We start from the raw sequence: 24,174 nt of genomic DNA, 5'->3' as shown, positions 1-24,174 counted from the left end.
TTAATCTTTTCCTGCAAAGAAAAAACGAAGACATTACGAAATTGTCTTGATCCTTAACTAATAAGAATTCATAATATGCTTACAATAGTTTCAGCGTGTGCTTCATTCACGGGTCTCCCATCTGAATGCGTATGTCCTGCTACCCAAACCTTAGTTCTAGTAACTTTCTTAGGATCATCGCTGTTTCTTTTCTACAAGTTCGATCAAAAAAAGTTCTTGTAACTTTCTTAGGTGCAAATAAAGTCATTACTTTTCTCCCAAATTCAAAGAATTAGACAAACATACCATCTCATGAGCTAGGCGACTCATGCCTTTTCGGCTTGTTGTGTGCGGAATTTGAATCTTCCTAAGTCTCCTGTATTTATCACTTTGTACCTATTAACACAACCATCAGATACCATAACTTTTATCTAAAATAAATCGTATAAGTAATCAAGCATCATTAACTTTAACCTTAAAATCTTTGGTGCACCTAGCTTTCACCCAACTGTTCCAAGCAGAAGAAGATTGGATGTTGCTAGGCTTCATTTTCTGTATCTGAGCCTTGTTTTTAATAGAACGGACTATAGAAGTCAGCCTTGATTACGAGGCCCTCCACAAGCAACCCATCTGCTTAAAGACTGCATCTTTTTGCCATTCCTCTGTCAAGTTGAACCTCCCCTGTCAAATATTGAAATGTTAAACACTAAAATAGTTTAAACTAGTACTCCAGCGAAAAAACTTATAAAAATTACCTGAATCTCTTCCCATAAAGCGTCTTTTGTTGTTTCTTCGACGTGTCTCTAGTCATCTAGCAATAATGGCACATGCTCCCTCACAAGAGGACCAAGAAAGGATGAGAGTGTCACTGATCCACTACCGACATGCTCACCTATGGAGTTGAACTCTACATCTACCTTGTCCTCTGCATTTTTGGCCATTTTGCGCATTTTAGTTAGACCCCTTGTCTTCCTCGTTTTGATCTCGGATTGCTGTGTCTGAGTGTCATCGGTGTTGAACACTCCATTGCTAGAAGCAGGGATGGGTTCTTCAACTTCAGTCGGTGAATGTTGATCCACTTCTACGTCTTGCGCCTCTTCCTCAGTCGATTCTTTAGCAGCACTCTCTTCTCTTTCATTAACCTTCGGAGCATTCTTCTTTTGTTTCTTATGAACCTCTGACCCGACAGGACTCGCATCAATACCTGCTTGACGCTTACTGCGACGGTTTTGCTCATTAACAGCTTGAGATTTCATCATTGCAGAGAACCTGAAACAAAATTAGAATTTTTAGTATCTAAACATCAACAAGGACACCTTCACAGTCTTCCCTAACACAGAAACTCTCATCATCAGATTGATATCCTATATCTTCAATTGGCTGGACTGATGGTTCAAAATCGATCTTCTCTTCTGTCTCTAACTCATGGTATCCTCTTGGTGGTGCCCGCATAACAACATACCAAGGTGAGCTTTCATCTTCTCTAGAATAGAAGACCTGTTTAGCTTGCGATGGCAGAATGTATGGATCGTTTGCAAATGATGACTGGTTCATATGAAGATTGACAAGTGTGAACCCTTCTTCCTCTTTAACTCCTTTCCCATTGTGAGCCCAACTACACTTAAACAGGGGAACTTGGAACATGTGGTAGTCCACCAATATGATCTCCTTTATCACTCCATAGTAAGCTACCATGTCCGCCATTTGCTTAGAATCTTTAGCGCTAGCTCGACACATTGAAAATGCTTCATATGCAACCCCACTATTCTGTGTACTGCGCTTTACATCATCACAATGGTATCGATGTCCATTCACCACGTATCCCTTGTATGTGTGAGCAATATTCCTTGGTCCAAAAGCAAGCCATCTCAGCCTTTTCGAATGTTCCTTCGAGTTATTAGGTATCCAATTAACATGAAACGTGTAGTAGAGTTAATAATCATACAAAAATGTAAAGATTAAAGCATATAATAAGCTCATTTACCTTATCTTTTATCCACTGGGGGAACCTTTCTGTGTGATATTTCCACAGTAGTGTTTCATTTTGTGCGCATCTTTCATCAGTAGCTTGCAGTTCTTCCAAATGCAACCTGCTTTCTTTAAGTTAGACAATGTATAAAATAGAACAACTTTATATATCTAACTGCTGTTTTACTTACCCAGTATACGGATCCATGACTGCTGTATTCATGAGGATATAACGATGAGCTGTATCTCTCTCCTTATCTGTGAGGGTTACTTCTGTAGCTTTCTGTAATGGTCTTCCTTCAAGGACATTCTGAATTGCCTCAATATCTTCATTTCTATTAATTGCTTCTTGGACTGGAACAGATTTTCGAAGGAACTCCATACAAAACGCAATGCATTCACTAGACAAATATCCCTCAGCCATACAAGCTTCGGGTCGTGCAAAATTCTTGACATAAGCTTTTAGAGTTTTCATATATCTACATACCAGAACATATAAGTTAGTCTATTTATTGAAAGTATACGACAAAGACAAAAAAAAATTTACCTCTCAAACGGATACATCCATCTGAAGTGCACAGGGCCACCCAAGCGTGCTTCTTTAGCTAGATGGAGAGGAAGGTGAAACATAATGTCGAAGAGTGATGGTGGAAAAAATCTCTCCAACTGGCACATTGTTTCTACAATCTCAGATTCTAGAGTCAGTAGCTTCTCTGGATCAATAACTCGTTGGCAAAGTCTGTTGAAGTAGTTGCAGATACGATTGACAGCTATCCGAGGTCCTTTAGGCAATAAACCTCTCAATGCCACAGGAAAAAGGTTCTGCAAAAGAACGTGATGGTCATGTGACTTCATGCTGCCGATATTGGGAGGATCCAATGAGACACAATTGGATATATTTGCACAATATCCATCGGGGCCTCTAAACTTGGATAGCCGTCTACAGAATTTTTTTTCTCTTCCTTGGAAAGCCAGAATGCAGCGGGAGGCAAATAAGTTCTCTTCCCACGCTTCTCTGGATGTAAGTTGCTCATGATTCCCATGTCTTCTAAATCTTTTCTTGCTTTCAACCCATCCTTTGATTTTGCATTATTCATAATAATAGATAGTAGTGCGTCTGAGACGTTCTTCTCGACGTGCATAACATCTATGTAATGCCTGACAGGCATTTCCTGAAAACATTATGTAGAGTTAATTATCAGAAACAATTTAATTAGCTTACATAAATTCAGAAAGTTAAAATTTATTGTAAAGCAGAACGTATACCTTCCAATATGGTAAGTCAAAGAAGATAGAATTTTTTTTCCACCTCCATAAATCATCTTCTTCTTCGATTTCTTCAGCTGTTGCAGCTTCATCATCGTCATCTTCTGCTTCTGCCCTTTTATGCTTCCCCTTTTTAGCTAATGGTCTTCCAAAATCATTTCTAAATCCTCTAAGGCTGTCAAATATTTCTTTCCCACTCTGAATCCTCTTTGAAACACCAGACTCCACTGGGTTGTCAAACCAACCCTTTCTACGTCTGTAGGGATGACCAGGCATCAGTCGCTTCCTGTTACCCATATATACATGTTTCCTACTAAACTTAAGCCATCTATGCGGTGTCTCCTTCCCACATACAATACACACTTGCTTCCCCTTAACTTTGCATCCAGCTAATGTCCCTAAAGCTGGGTAGTCTGTGATACTCCACAGCAACATAGCTCTTAAATTAAAACTTAGCTCTTAAATTAAAACTCTCCTTCTTAAAGGCATCATAAACTTCAATACCTTCGGTCCACAAGTCCTTGAGGTCCTCTATCAGGGGCTGTAGATACACATCAATGTTGTTGCTAGGTGCTGGTGGTCCAGGTATCAACATCGTCAACATAATGTTCTCCGCTTTCATGCACTGAGTTGGCGCCATATTGTAGTTAACTAGGATAACCGGCCACGTGCTGTACTTGGTGTTTTGGATCGAGAATGGATTCATCCCATCAGTAGAAAGACCTAGTCTCAGGTTTCTTGCTTCAGCAGCAAATTCCGGCCACTTATCGTTTGCCTGAACCCAAGTCAAAGAATCCACAGGATGCCGCATAGATCCATCTTCAGTTGCATTGTTTAAGTGCCAACACAAATCCTCAGCCAACCGTTTCGATCTAAACATCCTCTTGAATCTCTCTTTTATGGGAAAATACCTAAGCACCTTACATGGAACTCCTTTCTTCTCCTCACCAGTGTGCTTATCTCTTTCCCATCTTGATTCACTACATCTTGGACAGCAAACTAACTCCGCATACTGTTTCCTATAAAGGATACAATCATTTTTGCAGGCATGGATGACATCATAACCAAAACCAAACACCTTTAAGAACTTCTTCATCTCATCCGTAGACTTAGGCAGAACATTATCTGGAGGTAGCATGTCATGAACTAATGTCATTAGCTGGTCGAAATAGCTCTCTGACATCCCACTCTTGACTTTTATACGGTAAAGACCCATGATAGCAGCAACCTTGGTGTATTTCTGACATGTCGGGTACAGTGGAGTCTCGGCATCATCTAACTTCTTCCTAAACTCATCCTCTTCTGGCCTCTCAATACCATCAAAATCCTCTGAATTCTGCTTCTCAAATGGTGTCTTGCCATCGCTCGCTATAAAAGCTGTCCTCATCAACTCATAAGCCTCATTTTCAGACGTCTGAACATCAGCTGTCTTATCTGGCCTTATATCCCCGTGTTTACTCCAATATTTACATCTCTTGTACTTCTGATCCATCCCTCTGATGACGAGATGCTCAAAAACTGTCTCTCTTGATTGATGGCAGACATTGCGGCAATCAACGCAAGGGCAGAACATTTCAACTAGATCACCCAATCGTCTTGATGACGAAAAAACAAACTCAGTTGCACCTTGCTCATACTCGAGACTATTCCTGTCAGATGCACACAAATGAAAATTAATTCAGAAGCACAATTTCGTGAATGAAATCAAAAAAGATAAGCAAAACACAGTAACATTTATACCTTGGTAACCAGACCCAAGCTTTATCCATCGCACAACAGCTCCGACCAAATGTATATAAAAACACTAACTTTATTATGCCTCAAGAACACACAAATACAACTTATAGAAGAATCAGTATAAATCGGTTTGGTTTTACCTGATAAAAATGTCTTCTATTTTGATTTAAACGACCTGGAAAATGAAAGCAATGATATAATTCAATTGAAACAAAATCAAAAGCTATAGCCAAACCTAGAAAAATACACGACAGATACCTTTCTTGGAAGATCGGAATCTAAAGCTCCCTGCAAAAGAGTAAAAGACCGAATCAATTGGACATGCAACCCTAAATCAGCCACCAGTTAAATAGGAATAAACGAGATTGTACCTACGATTCAGAATCGAAGAACAGTTGTTAGGTTTTAGAGATTCAGAATCGAAATAGAAATAGGAGATTAATGTGTTATTAGAAGAGATTAATTTTTTAGAGTCAGACCAATCGGGAAAATAATTGAGACGAAGAGATAGAGGGGAGATAGAGAGAGGGAAGAACCGAAAAAGAAAAAAATGAATTAAGTGAAATTGGTAAGCCCGGGCAAATGAAAATTTTGTCCGCCTAACTTATTCGTAGCGCTTCCGCACTAAAGTGCTATGTAAAATGACTATTAAAATTCGGCCCAACTAAAGATAGCGTTTACAATTTTATAACCGCTATATAAAACCCAATTACATATCAACCATAGCAGAAACGAAAAAAACGTTATCCTTCTCCGCTATAAAAACCTCTTTTTCTTGTAGTGAGCCATTTATGAGAATTGCCCTAATTTTAATTTAGTTCACAACTAATTTTTAGTTACACATATTTGTTTACATGTATTTTGATGAGACATAAAGTGAATACATTGCAGGTGGTTTTTATGTTTGAAATTATAATTAAGTATTCATAAAACTTTCCTGAAAAAGTTTAATTCCATTTGAAAATTAATAAATAGCTTTTTCCTATTCTTAGTTTCCAAAAACTAAGTTTTCTAAAAAAATAATTAAAACCTTTATTTTTAAGATAATAGTAACTTATAAGGCAACAAACTGCTCAAAAATACTAAGAAAAATATATAATGGAAGCTAATTCGAAATAAGAAAGCGATTCTAGATACTAATTTCGTATAAAACTATAAAACAAATCAAATATAGGAAAATATTATGTGGGAGATCAATCTATTTGGAAAAGGAAAATAAGATGTTTCGGATAGAGATACTTGACTAGTCGGCTCATCCTTGTTTTATAAGTACACTCTCAGTGCTTTGTTTGAAACCAAAAGATAAATTATCATTAGTGCTTTGTTTCTTGCAGTGCACTCTTCTTCGTTTTGCTTTCGACATAGGATTTCTGGGGAGGGGATCTTAGGGATTCGTTTACGCTGCAGTAAAACATCAAAGCTACCAAGGTACGTTAAGACTTTCAGTGCATTAATTCTTGCGCACATCCAGTTGTTTTTGGCGTATGCATTAGTTTGATTCTTTTGAAACTGTCTTTCTAGGGTTTTGTTGTGAAGCATCTTCTAATTGATTCAGAAAGATTTAATATGGCTCATCCAAGGGACTTAAAGTTCTCTCCGATTGACCAGAATTTGGTGGGGTATTATCTACGCAACAGAGTTGATACAGGAAAAGATGGTTTCATCACAGATATCAAACTTTATGAAAACGAGCCGTGGCTTCTTCCGCACGTCAAGAATGATCAGTTCAAAGAGAACATGTGGTTTTACTTTGTTGTTAGGACACGTAATTTGGGGAGCAGGCCCAAACGCACGGTTCCCGGTAGAGGAAGCAGTAACGGCGGAACTTGGACGACAAGTGGCGTAAAGAAGGCGATCACTGACCGTAACAACCCGAAGGTTGTGATCGGATACAAAACAGAACTCGCGTACCACAAGAAAGTCAAGGGAAAGCCTAAAGGAGACACCACTGGTTGGTGTATGACGGAGTATTGGCTTGCAAGTGAGAACGATGCTCAGTTCCAAGAAGTAGTCTTGTGTCATCTCCGTGACAATAACAAGATTGTCGTTGACCAGTCCCCAGAGAGAAAAAACGGAGACAATGACATCGTCCCAGAGCAGCCACAACAAGAGAACAGCGATGACAACAACAATATGTTTGACAACAATAGACTCCTTGAACAACGGCCACTGATTCCTCCTTTTGAAGCTGATGATTCAAGATTTTCAGTTCAATACATGACCCCTTCTGGTGAAGGACAGGGATTGGGACTTCAAACCATTATGGGATATTCTGATAAGGCCACTCAAGAACAACAACATCCACCGATTTCTCTTCCTCCTCAACGTCAAGATTCCGGAAGGATAAACAACGCACTTGTAATCATGGAAGATGAGTGTGTTAACCAAGATGAAATATTCAATCTAGCTGACCTGGAAGCCGGCATCACTCATCCACAACAACAACATCGTCAGATGATGATGGATCCTTATGATGATATATCTTTCTCAAGATTGGCAATGCCGAACAACCTGATTTACTTTCAAGATTCATGGCATCAAGATACCTCTCCATGGAACAACACCATAACCACCAATCCTCGTGGACTCATATTCAATACTCATGGATATGACATCCAAGATCAAACTGTCACCAAGGGAGTCAATCAAGATTCATATTATTAGCCGGCATGTTCTTCTGATGCAACACAAGAGCAAATAAAGTAGTCAAACATAGGAAACATGTATAGTTCGTTGGATTTTTAAAAGTTTGTAAATGATCTTTGTGTTTGATTAAACCGATCCAAACACCCTTTTATTGAAATCAAAATTTTCTGGAGCACTCACCTGCTAATGTGATACCACCGATAACGCCTAAAGAAACTCCACGCATGAGTTAAACATTGGAAAAAGTACAGTTCGTTTGGTTTAATTACGCTTAAGTCACTGCATAGTTCGGTTGCCAAATTTGGATTTTAAGTGAGACTTTATCTTTATGTGCTTGATTCTAAAGAAAGCAAGGCCTAAAGAGCTGAAAGATACAGCTACGAGGCTGATTTATTTTTTTTTATTTTTTTTGTCAGCAATTTACTCGTATAGACTCTGCAAACAAAATGGCAGTTCCGCATCCATATGGACAACCAACTAAGGTTGCTTTCTTGCATTGTGTACTAGACTATCCGCCGTTGAATTTTGCGTCCGTGGTATATGAATGAGCTCTAAACTGTTGAAACTTCTCTTCAAGATCTTTATGTCTTTCAAGTAACTTGCAAAGGCTGGCTATTCTTTCTGGTTCCGAAACCATCTTCACCAACTAAGAGCAATATGTTGCAAATGTAATTGTAAACTGTCTTAGATTCGTCTTGCATTCCATTGCCCAAATGAGAGTCTCTATCTCCGAGTGAAGTGGCGACTGACTCGCTCTTGTATTCCTTGCTCCGATTAAACCTTCAAAACCTTCCAGTGTGCTATATCACCCTTGTCCCGAAATGATTTCCTGATTTTTCCATGATCCAGCCGTAAACACCATCTAGCTAAGATAGACGGTGATATTGCTTCTACGGGTACTCGAGTTTGATCGAATCCCTGTGTTAGTGAAATCTGCTCCTCAGCCCAAAGTAATGACTTTGTTTCTGCCAATCTGAGAGTATCTCTTGGATCAATATACAAATTGCTAAATACCTTGTTGTTTCTTCCTTTCCATATGTACCATAATATCAATGCCAAAATTGATGATCTTCCAATTCCAGATAGACCCTCCAAAATAAATGATCCATGTGTTGCAAAGAGTGACTGAGTGGAAAAGTTATATGGATTCGATGGAATTCGTGAGAGTGCCCAAACCTGAACCGCCGGTGGAAATTCAAAAAATCTGAACGAGCCTGATTAATTTATTTGGTTAAAATGTTGAGTTTGATTTTTGATTAAATTTTAAGAAAACTGTTTCTGAGAATAAGAAAAGAAAAATATATTCTTTATCTTTTCATAATTTCATAGTTGGGAAATTTGCTAAATATGACTCAAAACTTGATTTTAACTCCAAAAGTATCCCAAACTTGAATCAAATGCAAAAGTAACCCAAAAGGCTAGTGAAATTACAACCAGCCATTTATGACCAAACAAAAAAACCATAATTCAGTTTTACGAATATAACCCCGTAGAGTCTTCTGAGATTTTGTAAGTCTTCTGAGGTTCTGTAAGTCTTCTTGAAGACTTCCAGGAAGTCTTCTCATATAGTAGATCTTAAAAATAATTTATAATTTTTGTAAAAAAAAAATTGATAGGGAAAAAATTGAAATCATGTAATTATAAACGGTTGTAAGTGATATAAATTAAAATATAATAAAATTCAATTGTTTTAAACTTAGATGAGTGAAAGTAGTGCGTCATGATATTCTCAGGTTTAGGGTTTGACAACAAATGTTGTAGTATTGTATGTATTCTTAGTGTTAGATTTTGGAATCTTAACTTTTTTCTGAATAATTAAATTTTTGACATATATGTATTTAGTTTTGTGTATGTTAAACACTTTTTAAGTTTAATGAATTGTTTGTTTCTATTAATTAGTTATTTGAGTTTAAAATTTATATTTATGGTCTAGACGACTTCCAAGAAGTCTTTTGGTGATTAGTATTTTATCAGTTAGAAGACTTCCATGAAAGTCTTCTAACTCCCGCTAATAATATTTTAACTCCCGCTATTAATATTTTAGTTTCCTACTTAAAATATTTTAGTTTCTAGAAGACTTTCAAGTAAGTCTTCTAGGAAGTCTTCTAATAGATGGCTTACTTGAAAGTCTTCTGAATCGAAAAAATTTAACCTTATTGAAATTTTGTCTCCCTTTTTAAAAAAAATTTTACACATTCTCTTTCTTCCTCTCAAATGGCTGCAACAAAAATGTAATGTTTTTCATTCTAAAACTCTTCAACCTCTCTCTAATCTCTTTGAACTTAAAAACATCAAACTTTATATCAATTTATAATTGTTTCATGTCTTCTCACTGATTTATTTTGTTTTTGCAGGTTTTTCATTACATGGTTCTCATCTTCTACTCCTTTAAAGATAGATCTATAAATCATATTTTCTTATTTGGTAACCTATTGTGGCTTAAACCTCTTACCTTTTGAAAACAAATTTGGTTGTTTTAAGCTCTTACCTTATTTTTGAAGTTTTTATATGTTTTGAAGTCATTTGAATATTTTTGAATATTTTTGGAAATGCAGGTTTTTCACATCTAAGACAGACGTGGAAGAATTTCCTAGACGTCTTCTGACATTTAATGCACTAGAAGACTTCATGGAAATATTCTGGAAGACTTCTGGCGGAATCTTCTTCCATGTATCTTCTTTCATTTCAAATATGAGTGTTTTGGTAAGTTTATATGTCTGATTTTTCTTCATTTGGTAACCTCTAGTTACTTAAAGCTCTTATCCTTTTCACAATTTTATCATTTTTTGTAAACACCAAAATTTATATCAATTTATCATTTTTTGTCTCATGTCATTCTCACTAATTCATCTTTCATTACATGGTTATCATCTTCCACTCCTTTAAAGATGGATCTATAAATCATATTTTCTTATTTGGTAACCTTTTATTGCTTAAAACTCTTACTTTTTGAAAATTCATTTGATTGTTTTAACTCATACATTATTTTTGAAGTTTTTCTATGTTTGAAGCCATTTGAATGCTTTTGGATATGCATATTTTTTAAATTTGAGACAGACTTGGAAGACTTCCAGGGAAGTCTTCTCGGAAGTCTTCTAACATTTAATGCACTAGACGACTTTCCGGAAGTCTTCTGGCAAAGTCTTCTCCTTTGTCAAGTGGAGTCTAAACTTGTCGTTGTAGAGGAACGAGCTATAATAGTTTTGTTTATGGTCTGTTTTGTAATTTGTGTGTGTACTTACGTCTATATTTTTCCTGGCTCCGCCACTATATATATATATAATATACAACTGTGCTTTCGTTTTTAAATATTTTTTTTTATCTAAGGGCTATCTAACCGAGACAATGTCTATATAAACGTAGGTGATGACAATAAGTATATGGTGAGACGACATCCTAAATTGTGAATGGTTTGCCACTTATGTTCTTGTGTACTCCAAACTTTGGAAGACTAATTTTCATATGATTGTCCATATTTTATTTACGCTAGTCGTGGGGAAGGTTATATTTATTACGAGTCTAGTGCGTTGACATATCAAATTCAACTTGGTTATGGTCTACCACATCTGACTATGTCAATTTTTGATTGAGATCATATTGCCATATTAGTAGAGCCTAGTGCTATAAACATATAACTAATGCTGGGAAAAACCAAGACTATTTTCGTTATATGGCATGTGAATATGTTTTATCTTCATAGCATTGTTGAAACTAGAGAAGTATAGCATATGCTTCTTCCTTTTTAACGCATATTTAGCATATGCTTTATCTTGAGAATTAGGATAAAACCTGCGCCTTGCGCTGTGTGAAATATTTTTTTTTTTGATGAAATTTCAAATTTATTGATCAAAAGATGATAGAGGATTTACAATATGGTGAATCTTTAATCTATAGTGTAAGAAAATGAAAGAATGAGGTGTTTTAGAAAGGGTAAACATCAAATCATCTTCTTAGGAGTCCCTCCAGCTTATGATTCCCCACGTACTTAAGGGAAGATATACGATTCTTCACCAGCTTCCCAATGGCTCAAGTCGTCATGTCCACTGATGTTTTCATATTGTAAAATCTGATGATTTCTAAATACATGTGTTTTGTGGTAAAAATATATTTGGTATTTATGTTTTTCTCAATATAGAATAATTAACTAACTATAAATATTTGGTATACATAGAAAATGTATAGAAGTTCAAATCCACCAATTAAAATGTGATATCATTGATACTCCTATAATCATAAATTAAGAGTTGTGAAAAAAATTTGAAGGTATTTCTAAGGGAAAACTCAACCGTATATATATATATATTAGGCATAGGTAGGTTTTCGGATTGTTTCGAAAGTTAAAATAATTAGCATTAATTATCTAGAAACCGTATTTTAGTATGATATATTGAACCAATATTTATTTTCAATAACTACCAAAAACATATTATTTTCTTAAATTAAACTTACCATATCGAAATTCTTCAAAATTTTGTTCCAAACTTAAAAATTCGGTGGAAGGATTAACTTGGTGGAAAATTTTCTTATTTATTTAAACATCCTGGTATAAAAAAAATAATTTAAACTTACCAAAAGAGCTTGATTATAAAAGTGCGTATCACTAAAATTTGGTTCCAATTTTAGGATTTTTATTATCTTCTAACGATAATAATACCGACAGTTTATGATTGATCCTCCTTCGGCTCAATTGAAATTAAAAAGAACATTTAAGTGACCTCAAATATAGATAATCCGAAATAAGTATTTGTTTTCTAATTAAACATATTATATTGACAAATTTAAGATTTATATATGATCGAATTGTTTTTATATGTATACAATTTTTGATTGTTTATATAATCATCTATATGTTGAGCTGATACATTTGGATATTTTCTTTTACAAACTTATCAGTAAATAAAATTTATATATTTTCGATTTTGAAGTTACACTAATTTTTTGAATATCAGATTTTTACTTTCTTTTTGACAACATAAGATGGAAAATTAAAATATTAAAAAAATAATTACAAATTGGATCAAGCTTAAAATTTGAAGTATAGTTTGGTTATGGGCCACATTAAGACAACATAAAATTTTTCAACCCGACTATTATTATACTTAAGGCCCAAATATAGAAATATGATAGTATTATTTGTTTGCAACCGATACTTTGAATAGAATGAAAGTTAGATTAACATGATATATATCATTAACTACTACTAAATGTCATTATTAATGTTTTCCTAGACTACGAAAAAATAATTAGGCAGGTGCCAAAGCTTTTTCCTAATCTTCAATATAAATTTCATAATTTAAGTTCTAAAGAATTTTGTTGCAAGGAAAAATATTTTATATATAAGTTCGTTTGGTAATAACAAAACAACTTAATTTCTGTATTACTCTTTATATAAATTTAAGTTGGCTGAGAACCAAACAATATTCTTCTTTTTTTTATTAACAAAACGATTTTGAATAATTGTGTCTCTTTGCTATTTTTTTATCAAAGCATCTATTTGCTATTAATAAAAAAAACTAACACTTAAAAAAATCACTACTTTCCGATTTATAGCAAAAACATGCAATACTTAGGTCATAATATATAGAAAACTTTGATTTAAATTGTTGTCCAAGTAATACGAATTAAGAGTATTTCTTACATTTTAAAAAAAAAATTATTATGTTGGATCACAATATAAATGAACCTTGAGCCATTTAACGAAAGTCTCATTTAATGAGATCGCTGAGTATTAGTTTAATGAGATCGCCGAGTATTAAGTTTATCATAACATATACATTTATGTTTGGATTAATATAATTTTTCCTAACAATTGGATTTTGGACTTACTAATTTTTCAATTGATTCTTAGGTAATACACAATTGGTTTGAGATGAACCCACTGGTTTTTGTGTAATAAATACACAATATATAAATTTAACTGATACACAATTGTTTATCACGGCTAATATATTCGATATATAATCATAACTTTAATACGATCATAAGTTCTTAATTTTTATATTTAATAAAGAAAACATATGTAATCCACTTATTGTAGTTTCCTTAACTAACGCACAAAAATATCGATTCATGCCTTGTTGCCAAAGTATTTGTGTAATAACCACACAATGTCCATATTTAACTGATACACAATTGCTTATCAAGGCTAATAGATTCGATGTATAATCTTAATTTATATATCGATAATAAGTTCTTAATTGTTACTTTTAATAAGGAAAACATAATTTACAGTTACCTAATTTCCAGTTATTCAAAGTGTGTATAACGGTGAAGAGAACATTATTTTGCGATTCCGGTCCAATTTTTTCTTTGATTATGGTTCAGTTCAATTAAAAGATAGATGCCCCAGAGAATCAATATTAACAATACAAAACCGTACACCTTCTTCGGTTTCTCAATAAACGTATACCGTACAAATATGACCACTGTCTGGTGTTCTTACGTTTAGTAGTCGGTTTCTAAGTCTATGCGACCATGTCTCAACAATGTATAATCTTTTATACAAATTTACATGTTCAGCACAGTCATTAATGAGAGAATTTGCTTATAATAGTGAACCCATTTGTTTACTTAGATCTTTTATTCTGTTTTTCATGTTTCATGTTTGAAACTTCAACGTATAGCTGCGATTTGGAGTCATTCATTCCACGAACTATAAGAATATGCATGAATATTAACCAACGAATTGACCAACCAATAGAAAAGTATATGTATTATTCTGCGTTAATATATAGTTATGCTTATATGATAAGGAAAATATATCATAGACCATAATTATAATGAGCGTACTATTTGTATTGAATGTCCACTACATATATCTAATATATATAAAGTAAGCTTGTGCTCTGCGCACAGCCTTCCACGTTAGTAAGAAGGAAGAGGTGTTTTTGGACACGTGTCGCTCACCAAACCAATGATTTATGTGTAATCCGGTCTTATTCGAACTGGGCTTTTATTAAATTTTGTTAGTAAGCCCAATGTTATGTCAAGCCCACGTATTATTACGTATCTTCTTCCTCTCAAGCTTGCGACTTCCGCGACCAATTTCCCGAAACTTCAATCGACATTACGATCTCCATAACGTCTCAGCTTTCTATTAATACATACTTAACTCTGAGTTTTTGCATGATTAACCCATCCCTCCCACGGCATTCAATCGAGCTCTTTAATCTAAGTTTAAGATGATATTGTTTATTTCTGTTCGTGACCTTTGCGATTTCTCCATCTTCCTCCACTCACTTCATCTGTTATTGACATCATAATTCCTCTTCGATCCCCATTCTCTCTATAGAAAGCCAGATGCAAGTGAAAAAAACCTAACAAACTAGGGAATTAAGATTCACTGAATGAGCACTACAAAAATTTGGCTTCAAGCGATCTCAGGGATCCAAACCGGAAAACAAAATAGCATAGCTATTCGAGCAAAGATTGTGTCTCTTCTCCCTTGTCCATGGTCAAATCGCTCCTCCAAAAGCCGAATCGTTAGTTTGTCTCTACTCCCTAATTTTCATCTCGAGTCCTCAATTTTCAAATAACTACATATATTCTGCTCTGTTTTTTTTTCTTGCAGGAAGGATTCATCTTAACCATAAGGTAAATAGAAAACCCATATTCACTTTGTTTTGATTTTGTATTACCTTTCCTACCAATGAATTTATGCTAATTGAATTTGTTAATTAGCTATTGAACTTCATGTTTCAGCTTTACGATAACACCTTTATTTTGCTTAAACTATTTGTTTCACTGATCAACCAGAGTTTTAGCTGTGAGTTGTGTGCATTTATATGGTTCGCAGATGTTTTCTTCTAATGTATGAAAGTAGATTTTGGAGGCGTGTAACATGTGAGTCAGTCTCCACGTCAATCTAACCGTGGCAATGAGCAGACATGTGCCTCAAATGCTCTTGCTCTTTTTATACAATCTGTTTCTATATATGCTGAAGAAAGATTTTTTAAAAATTTGTTACCTTTCTCCTGTCTAAATTTCTATTAAGCATTGTATTCTTATGGGTTTGGAAGGCTGACATTCACGCACTCAATGAATTCTGCAGGTATTCTTGTGGGTGTGCAGTTCCTTCGACGTGCAAAGATTACTGGGAAGAAAATCACGGCTGGTCATATCTTTTCAAGCCCTTGGACGCAACACTCCGGCAACTGCGTTCTGACCGAGGTTAGCTCTTGAGCTTGGGATTCATTACTTGAACGTAATTTCTATAGTCTTGAGTTGGGTGTTTTGTGTTTATAACCAGCTCCAGTTATGGTAATTGTGAAAGTGCATTGCTTTAGTGTTCTTTTCTGCTCCCTACATGCCTTACATCTTACATAATCTTTGTTTCAAGAACAATGATGCACGTGGTGAAGATCTTGAGGCTGGTGGTGGCGATCTCTACCTTTAGGATTTCTCTTTTGTTGGCTGCAGTTACTCTGCAAACTCATACATGGTTGGTGAGTCAGCGAGCCTGCCGATTTGTCCTATTTTTGCTACTTATTGTTCTCAACCAGCTAATATTGTTTAGATGTAACCATGTTTTGGTTTGCACCAGATAGCGATATGCTTCGTAGTGTCTATTAATGGTTGGAATCGGGAGACTACAGTTTCCTACCTGTTCTCAAGAAGCAATTCTCTTGCAGCATGTACTTCACTACTCTCTTTCTTTCTTATGTTGATCATGTTGAATTCTTTTACGAATCTGTTTTAGTTGTATTGCAGGTTGTTGCAGAGTATTCAATCTTTCCATGTTTGAACCATCCATGTAAATACACTTTCCATGTAATTAGAATCATCCTTGAATTATAATTTCAATGTAGTTCATGATTGGTTGTGTTTCGTATTCTAATTCTTGAGTGATTTTTGCAAGAGCTTCAACTCTGCTTTCTCATATTATATGATCAACATTATCAAAGTATTATATATGTCATTGCTTTGCACTTGCATTCTCAGTTTGTTACCTCTGGTTTTATTTTCTGATTGTTTGTTCATATGATTTTTCAGAGAATCAAATTTGGTTTGGGACCAGACAGGAAACTAAAATTTCCTTCTCATCAACATAAGATACATGCTTTCCGCTCTTAGACAGTACGCTATATCCACAGGAAACCCTCTTTGGAGACGTGGTGATCCGCACAACGCCCCCTGCCTACGATCAACAGCCTCATTCCACTTGTTTCTTCTCAGACAAAAAGGTCATGGGAATTTCGGTATGGCAAATCACAGAGATCTTTGCAAATCAATAAAAATTCTCATTTAAAAAACCTTAATTATCAAGTTAGAGTTTAGGATTGATCTAGGAGGGAAAATTGGGGCTTATGATGATCCCTGTAATGTTTAGCATGAACATCATCATAACCTACACTGATCATCATCCATAAGGAGACTGAAGCTAAACATTAACTTGGTCAAAGATCTTTTTATAGTTTTGATACTGGTTCGCATTATTTCTCGTGTATCTATTTAAATATGTTCAGATCCATTTAAAAGTGTCTAATACAGTGTTAAAGAAGTAATCTATACAGTCTGCTTAATGAACAAATATCTAATAACAATGTTGAAGAAGTAATCTATACAGTCTATAGATATTTACTCTCCATGTCCATCAAATATTTAATATTTACAACAGTAAATTCTTATACATGGAGTCTGTCACTATCAAAATTGAATAATTGTATATTAAAACTATAGAAAGGTTATGGCAAATATGGAAGAATTCAATTGCAAAAGCTAGAAAACCATTAAGTCATTACCTCTCTGCAAATGTAGAAGTCAAAACAAATGCAACTATTAAATATTACTAAGTACGAATTTATTAATAATTGTTTTTTTCAATTCTGTTAACTATTCTATATTTTTCATTTTCTATAGTTTAGCTCACATATATTGACAAAATACTTAGTACCCATAAACTTTATATAATTTTTAAATATTTTTATACAATAATTTGACACAATTTTCTGTTAACGTACAATAATTCAGAAAAAATACATAATAAATTTAAAATAAATTAATTGCAACAAAAAAACTTTTGACACAAAAAATAAGAAAAATATTTACAATATTGTTTCTCAGGTTTTATCAAATCCACACAAAAGTGAATCCCAGCCAAAGCTTAGAAAAATTAATAAAAAGAAAAAGAAAACAACAATAAACTATTATTACATAATCAAAACATTTTTTTTGAAAAACATTTTTTGAAATATAAAATAACAACTATAATAAAGAAAAATTGATAATTTCTTGACAATCTATAACTTTGAGCTGTGACAAATAATATTTTAGAAAAAATACATAATATAATAAACAGAAAAATTAATAAAAACCAAAAGAAGATAAATTCATTATAACATTGCTTTACATTTTTTATAAAATCCGCATCAATAAGAATAAAAATGGAATCACACGAAAAAGTTCATTTGGTCAAAAAAACCAAGTTAAAAAAATTAATAAGATAAAAGATGGATAACCATATTTAAAGATTAATATATATTCAAAATATACAATATAAAATAATAAACAGTAAAATAATAATAATAAACAGTAAAATAGTAAAAATAAAACATAACTCAAAGCATATAAATTTTAAGAATAAAAATATAAAACTCATAAGAACAAAAAGGAAGAAATGACTATCAAACCATTGACCATCCATCCAATTACTTTTCTAACAAAGTATAACGATTTTATGACAAAATGTTTATCAGCTGGAAACTTAGAAATTCATTATGTAAAAAGCTTTCAAGAATATTTTGAAAAAAACAACTCCGTCATCGGCTTCCATCATCAACAAACATCAGTAGACGGTTGTACCTAGATGCAGTTTACGTATACAGTATAACAATGATGTGCAAAGGTGAAAAAATGTAAGAGAAACCTACATTGATAAAATTTGTTGGACGCAAGACTATAATCTCGGCGATCAATGCTAGAGTCGTATTAAGAAAACATTGCATGGGGTATTAGTTAAAAGAAAACTTAAGTGTTACTCAATCACTTTACAAACAATGAATGGTACAATATAATGTCACCCGAACAACATCAACAAGATATACAAGAACAGTTATGTCTAGATGCAAATGATTAAATTCATCTACTTTAACTGATATGTGGTGAATCTCTTTTTATTGCTTGACATTTGAACAATCGCAACTACTTTTATGTATTTCAATAATAACAATTATTTGTATTATGTTGGCCACAAATATACAAATATTATTACTCTTTTACAATTAATTTTTGTCTAACTTTCTTTTCTCAAACATATACACTACATAAAATAAACATTTATACAATACACTAAAAACTCAATAGTTTAACCGAAAAACAAACAAATATCTATCAAGAAAAATTTATACAACTCCAAAAGAATAATTCCACCACATTATTACAATTCAGTTCCTAAGGCACCAATAACAAACACGTCACATCCTTTCTACAAAATCCAAAAAAAAAAAACAAATAACATATGTGATTAGCGCAAATGGCAAACAATCTGCGCGTAGCAAACACATGTATTTACATGTTTTTCCTTTTGGAACATCAACTTTGTTTTATGTTTAAGTTCAACTATATTTAATTTGGTGCAAGTCAGCTATTTATTCGATTTTTATTGAATTGATCAATGAATACCACCTACACTCATGTCTCTGGATCAAAAAATAATTTTAAATTCATTAGAGAATAAAACATACGAACCCGGCGCGTAGCGCCGGAATACCACTAGTCGTAACATAATATGCGGTATAACCGTCGAGGACTTGTATTTAGCTAGGGAGTTATATGTTTAGACTATGCTATTCCCAAACTCTTCCAAATTCAGACATGTCAGCATTAAGAGGGCTTAAACGAATGCCACATCAGCACGGTCACTTTTTAATTAGTACAAACTTGAGGTTACATATTTTTAAAAGATCCTCAATTAATATATAGGGGATACTAACATTTAACTCCTATCAATATTAATAGAAAATCCTGACCGCTACGGTTAATGGGCCACCCACGCCCGTTCACTCGGCCCGTGGACCCATCCCGTCAGACGGACAGTTTGTTAATTTTTCAAAATGCTTGGAATCATTGTTTACTGACCCTATAATCACCACATGACATTTTTCGTGCTTTGGCTTCACTCACACGGTATCGCGAATTACTTTTCGATAGGTGACCAATCCTTCCACTTATCTAGGTCAATCACGATTAACTCTAGAGTTTTAAGCGGATGTGTGCCTGAAAATGTAAATGTATATTGGTGACACATATAGCCAAATCAATTCTCTTAAGTCTTTACATATATACCAGAAATTAGGATGTTGTAGTTAAATTTAACCATTGAGAATTTTTTGCATAGAATAAAAAACATTTCTCCAAGTTCCTCTAAAAACTTCCACTGGCTTCAAATAAGTAAAATTCTTAAAAGTAATTTAACGTTTAATGTCACAAATATGACATAATAGGTCAGTAGGCTAACACAGATTTTAGTATTGAAAACAAATGTCGTAAAAATTGACTATACAAATATAAACAAAAATAGCATACCATTTTGACTTAAACTAACATGCGTAGAATAACTTCTCAAGTCAATATGGTTAGTAATGACCAAATGGAATCATGGATTTACTATCACAAATAAAATCTAATTTGATAAATGTGAAAATTTGCTAACATGCATCTTACAAGTTGAATATCTAAAGAGATAATTACTCAATTAGTATAGAAAATTTATGATATTACTAGAGTAGCATACATTTTCTAAAAATTATTCTAATGTTGGTAAAATTCTAGTATAATTACAATAAATACCTTTGGTTAGTTTTTTTTTAATTGTGATTATTTATAATTAAAAATGATTAAAATTATTAACAAATCCATGTCACTAATAACTATGATCTCAATTAAAGGACGTTTAACTTAAAAGTTTTGTTGTTAAAAAAAACTTATAACTTCCTTCGTCGATTAAACCTTCACCGCTGTTTGAGTCAAGATTGTCATCTCCAAAATCATCTTCTCCAGCAATCATCTTCTCTGCAAGCGTTTTCTCTAAAATCATCTTTAAACAATTTTCTGAAATTGTCTTCTCCGATAAGTTTTGACGCTTTACTTTGAGTATTTCAAGTTTGTGGCTGAGTTACTTCCTGCCAATCTTTGAAAACCTAGCTATAAGCAGTTTGTGTTCCGAGGAGAAAAGGCAATCAGAAAAATACCCAAATCAGCAATTGTCGGGGTGTATTCATTGAAGCTTGTCGAGAGTATGATGGACAGTGCTTACTTTGTTGGAAGAAACGAGATTCTCGCTGGCGGGTTATGATGAATATTGCTTATTTGATGAAGGGCCACATGTGATTTGATACCCAGATTTGGATAATCTAATTTTTTTTCCAAATCTGAGTGACCGAGAAGCTTGAACAAGAGGAGAATGGAGGAGACGGAGAGAAGGGACAGATTCAACAGAGACGACGTGGAGGAATTCAATGAAGCCTGGAGCACTGAGGGATTATCACGGGAGTAGTGCAGCAAACATGTATTTTATGTTTTCTCTATAAAAAACATAACTCATCCGTGTATTTTGTATTTGATGCACCACTCCGGTGATAACCCTCATATATCTACGTATATATTGTGTAAATTTAATTATATAAAATATAAAATAGAAAAAAGTTATTGTTTGGATTAATAAAATTTATTTATGTAGTCACACCAATTTAATTATCGACGTAATAGTTACTGATTTTTTAATTACCCAATATATATATATATATATATATATATATAATATTGAAAAGCACATAATACATATAAATAACTTATATATACAATGTTCATCTCCCGCAAGGCGCATATCTTAACATAGTACTAGTATATACATATATCTTTATAGAGATATTCTCTGATGTACTTTGTGCTTTACGATTGTGCCATAGTTCTTGCATTTACATAATTTTCAATTACATTTATTTGTCTACATGAATTTTGATGAGATTTAAAGTGAATTGTGATTTTTATGTTGGAAATTACAATTAAGATTTCATAACACTTTCTTTACAAAGTTAATTACATTTAAAAATTAATAAATAAATTTTTCCCACTCTTAGTTTCCAAAAATTACTTCTAGAAGTAATTAAAACCTTTATTTTTTAAGTTAATAGTAACTTAAGGGAACAAAACTGCTCAAAAATCCTAACAATAAGAAAGCGATTCTAGATACTAATTTCGTTGTGGAAGCACCTTAGCCTATTGGTTAAGGTTTAAAGGCTTCTACACCCAGGTCTGGGGTTCAAATCCCAAACTATGCAATTTCTTGCAGATTATAGGATGCGAAGCTTTCGGAGGTTCCAGAGTACTGTAAGCAGAGCCGTTCGTTGTGGTCGCCTATTGTGGTGAGAGCCTGTCCATCGAGGATGTCGTACATGCAGAACCGTCTGTGGTTTCAAGTGTTTCGGGGAAAGCTTCATCGTGGAATCATTATTCGTGGAGCTATTCATCATTATCGCATATGTTCCAGGTAGTTGATCATCATATCTAATAGATTTAGAGATTATATGATGATGTAATGTGTTACCCAGCATTAAAAAAAAAAGATACTAATTTCGTATAAAACTATAAAACAAATCAAATATAGGAAAATATTATGTGGGAGATCAATCTATTTGGAAAAGGAAAATAAGATGTTTCGGATAGAGATACTTGACTAGTCGGCTCATCCTTGTTTTATAAGTACACTCTCAGTGCTTTGTTTGAAACCAAAAGATAAATTATCATTAGTGCTTTGTTTCTTGCAGTGCACTCTTCTTCGTTTTGCTTTCGACATAGGATTTCTGGGGAGGGGATCTTAGGGATTCGTTTACGCTGCAGTAAAACATCAAAGCTACCAAGGTACGTTAAGACTTTCAGTGCATTAATTCTTGCGCACATCCAGTTGTTTTTGGCGTATGCATTAGTTTGATTCTTTTGAAACTGTCTTTCTAGGGTTTTGTTGTGAAGCATCTTCTAATTGATTCAGAAAGATTTAATATGGCTCATCCAAGGGACTTAAAGTTCTCTCCGATTGACCAGAATTTGGTGGGGTATTATCTACGCAACAGAGTTGATACAGGAAAAGATGGTTTCATCACAGATATCAAACTTTATGAAGACGAGCCGTGGCTTCTTCCGCACGTCAAGAATGATCAGTTCAAAGAGAACATGTGGTTTTACTTTGTTGTTAGGACACGTAATTTGGGAAGCAGGCCCAAACGCACGGTTCCCGGTAGAGGAAGCAGTAACGGCGGAACTTGGACGACAAGTGGCGTAAAGAAGGCGATCACTGACCGTAACAACCCGAAGGTTGTGATCGGATACAAAACAGAACTCGCGTACCACAAGAAAGTCAAGGGAAAGCCTAAAGGAGACACCACTGGTTGGTGTATGACGGAGTATTGGCTTGCAAGTGAGAACGATGCTCAGTTCCAAGAAGTAGTCTTGTGTCATCTCCGTGACAATAACAAGATTGTCGTTGACCAGTCCCCAGAGAGAAAAAACGGAGACAATGACATCGTCACAGAGCAGCCACAACAAGAGAACAGCGATGACAACAACAATATGTTTGACAACAATAGACTCCTTGAACAACGGCCATTGATTCCTCCTTTTGAAGCTGATGATTCAAGATTTTCAGTTCAATACATGACCCCTTCTGGTGAAGGACAGGGATTGGGACTTCAAACCATTATGGGATATTCTGATAAGGCCACTCAAGAACAACAACATCCACCGATTTCTCTTCCTCCTCAACGTCAAGATTCCGGAAGGATAAACAACGCACTTGTAATCATGGAAGATGAGTGTGTTAACCAAGATGAAATATTCAATCTAGCTGACCTGGAAGCCGGCATCACTCATCCACAACAACAACATCGTCAGATGATGATGGATCCTTATGATGATATATCTTTCTCAAGATTGGCAATGCCGAACAACCTGATTTACTTTCAAGATTCATGGCATCAAGATACCTCTCCATGGAACAACACCATAACCACCAATCCTCGTGGACTCATATTCAATACTCATGGATATGACATCCAAGATCAAACTGTCACCAAGGGAGTCAATCAAGATTCATATTATTAGCCGGCATGTTCTTCTGATGCAACACAAGAGCAAATAAAGTAGTCAAACATAGGAAACATGTATAGTTCGTTTGGTTATGGTTATTATCTCTGGATTTTTAAAAGTTTGTAAATGATCTTTGTGTTTGATTAAACCGATCCAAACACCCGTTTATTGAATTGTTCGGTTGCCAATTTTGGATTTTAAGTGAGACTTTATCTTTATGTGCTTGATTCTAAAAAAAGCAAGGCCTAAAGAGCTGAAAGATAATGCTACGAGGCTGATTTTTTTTTTTTTCTGTTAGCAATTTACTCATATAGCTATGCAAACTAAAATAGTAGCTCCGCATCCATATGAACAATAAACGACAGTTGCTTTCTTGCAATGCGTGTTAGACTGTCCGCCATTGAATTATGCGTCTGTGGTATATGAATGAGCTCTGAGCCGTTGAAACTCCACTTAAAAATATTTATGTCTTCCAAATAACTTGCAAAGGCTGGCCAATTT

The 24,174-nt window shown here is 34.2% G+C and overlaps 3 protein-coding genes across 3 annotated transcripts; 2 read left to right on the top strand and 1 right to left on the bottom strand.

Annotated features, from left to right (window-relative positions):
- Nucleotides 1-285: 285 nt before the first annotated feature.
- On the bottom strand, nucleotides 286-4,899 carry LOC106404053. The gene is made up of 2 exons (XM_048760760.1): nucleotides 454-4,899; nucleotides 286-375 (listed from the first exon to the last, which is right to left on the bottom strand). The coding sequence occupies exon 1, from the start codon at nucleotides 4,784-4,786 to the stop codon at nucleotides 3,659-3,661; it is 1,128 nt and encodes a 375-aa protein (XP_048616717.1). The 5' UTR covers nucleotides 4,787-4,899; the 3' UTR covers nucleotides 286-375; nucleotides 454-3,658.
- Nucleotides 4,900-5,006: 107 nt separating this feature from the next.
- On the top strand, nucleotides 5,007-10,571 carry LOC106404050 (NAC domain-containing protein 67). Its single transcript, XM_048760759.1, has one exon. It carries the CDS (start codon nucleotides 6,517-6,519, stop codon nucleotides 7,612-7,614), a length of 1,098 nt encoding a protein of 365 aa, XP_048616716.1. The 5' UTR covers nucleotides 5,007-6,516; the 3' UTR covers nucleotides 7,615-10,571.
- Nucleotides 10,572-10,574: 3 nt separating this feature from the next.
- On the top strand, nucleotides 10,575-23,891 carry LOC106404051 (NAC domain-containing protein 2-like). Its single transcript, XM_048760758.1, has one exon. The coding sequence runs from the start codon at nucleotides 22,591-22,593 to the stop codon at nucleotides 23,686-23,688; it is 1,098 nt and encodes a 365-aa protein (XP_048616715.1). The 5' UTR covers nucleotides 10,575-22,590; the 3' UTR covers nucleotides 23,689-23,891.
- The last annotated feature ends 283 nt before the right edge of the window (nucleotides 23,892-24,174 follow it).

Source organism: Brassica napus, chromosome C6 (genome assembly GCF_020379485.1).
Source record: "Brassica napus cultivar Da-Ae chromosome C6, Da-Ae, whole genome shotgun sequence".
Classification (NCBI taxonomy): Eukaryota; Viridiplantae; Streptophyta; class Magnoliopsida; order Brassicales; family Brassicaceae; genus Brassica; species Brassica napus.
Note: the sequence above shows the minus strand (reverse complement) of the source record. Positions and strands in the feature narration are given on the sequence as shown.